The sequence below is a fragment of the Trypanosoma equiperdum genome, assembly GCF_001457755.1.
Source record: "Trypanosoma equiperdum strain OVI genome assembly, contig: ctg_1019, whole genome shotgun sequence".
Classification (NCBI taxonomy): Eukaryota; Euglenozoa; class Kinetoplastea; order Trypanosomatida; family Trypanosomatidae; genus Trypanosoma; species Trypanosoma equiperdum.
The window spans coordinates 1-396 of NW_027122971.1; the positions used below are offsets into that span (position 1 = coordinate 1).

At 50.5% G+C, this 396-nt stretch overlaps 1 protein-coding gene across 1 annotated transcript; it reads right to left on the reverse strand.

Moving 5' to 3' along the window:
• Positions 1-66: 66 nt before the first annotated feature.
• TEOVI_000504200 (uncharacterized protein) lies at positions 67-390 on the reverse strand (the record flags this gene model as incomplete). Its single annotated transcript, XM_067219934.1, has 1 exon — positions 67-390. One exon carries the CDS (start codon positions 388-390, stop codon positions 67-69), a length of 324 nt encoding a protein of 107 aa, XP_067076035.1.
• Positions 391-396: the final 6 nt, after the last annotated feature.

A 396-nucleotide genomic window follows, 5' to 3' on the forward strand; every position in this document is an offset into this window, starting at 1 on the left:
AAAAAAAAAATCTACTTGTCAGTATATGCAAAAAGTAAAACCGCACTTGCCAATGCCCTCGAAATGCTACTCAATTACAAGACGGCTGGCCAGCAAGGTTTGCACATGGTGGCGAACTTCATCGCCCTGCTGTTGTGCCAACTGCAGCAAACGACCCAACGCACTGTTGAACATGTCGCGCTTCTCCTGGAGTTCGACATCAGCCAAAACCTCCGGTGGCACGTTGGCGCTTGCCTTCTGTATGGTCTGGGTGTAGCGAATAACTGTCTCCCGGGCTTGCATAATCCCTTCATGTACCTGCTCGCATGCCTTCTGCAGGTTTTCCATGGTAGCTCGCACCCGCTCTCTTTTCTCTATGATCTGACGGAGGTCTTGCTCCTTGCTTTCCATTACCTG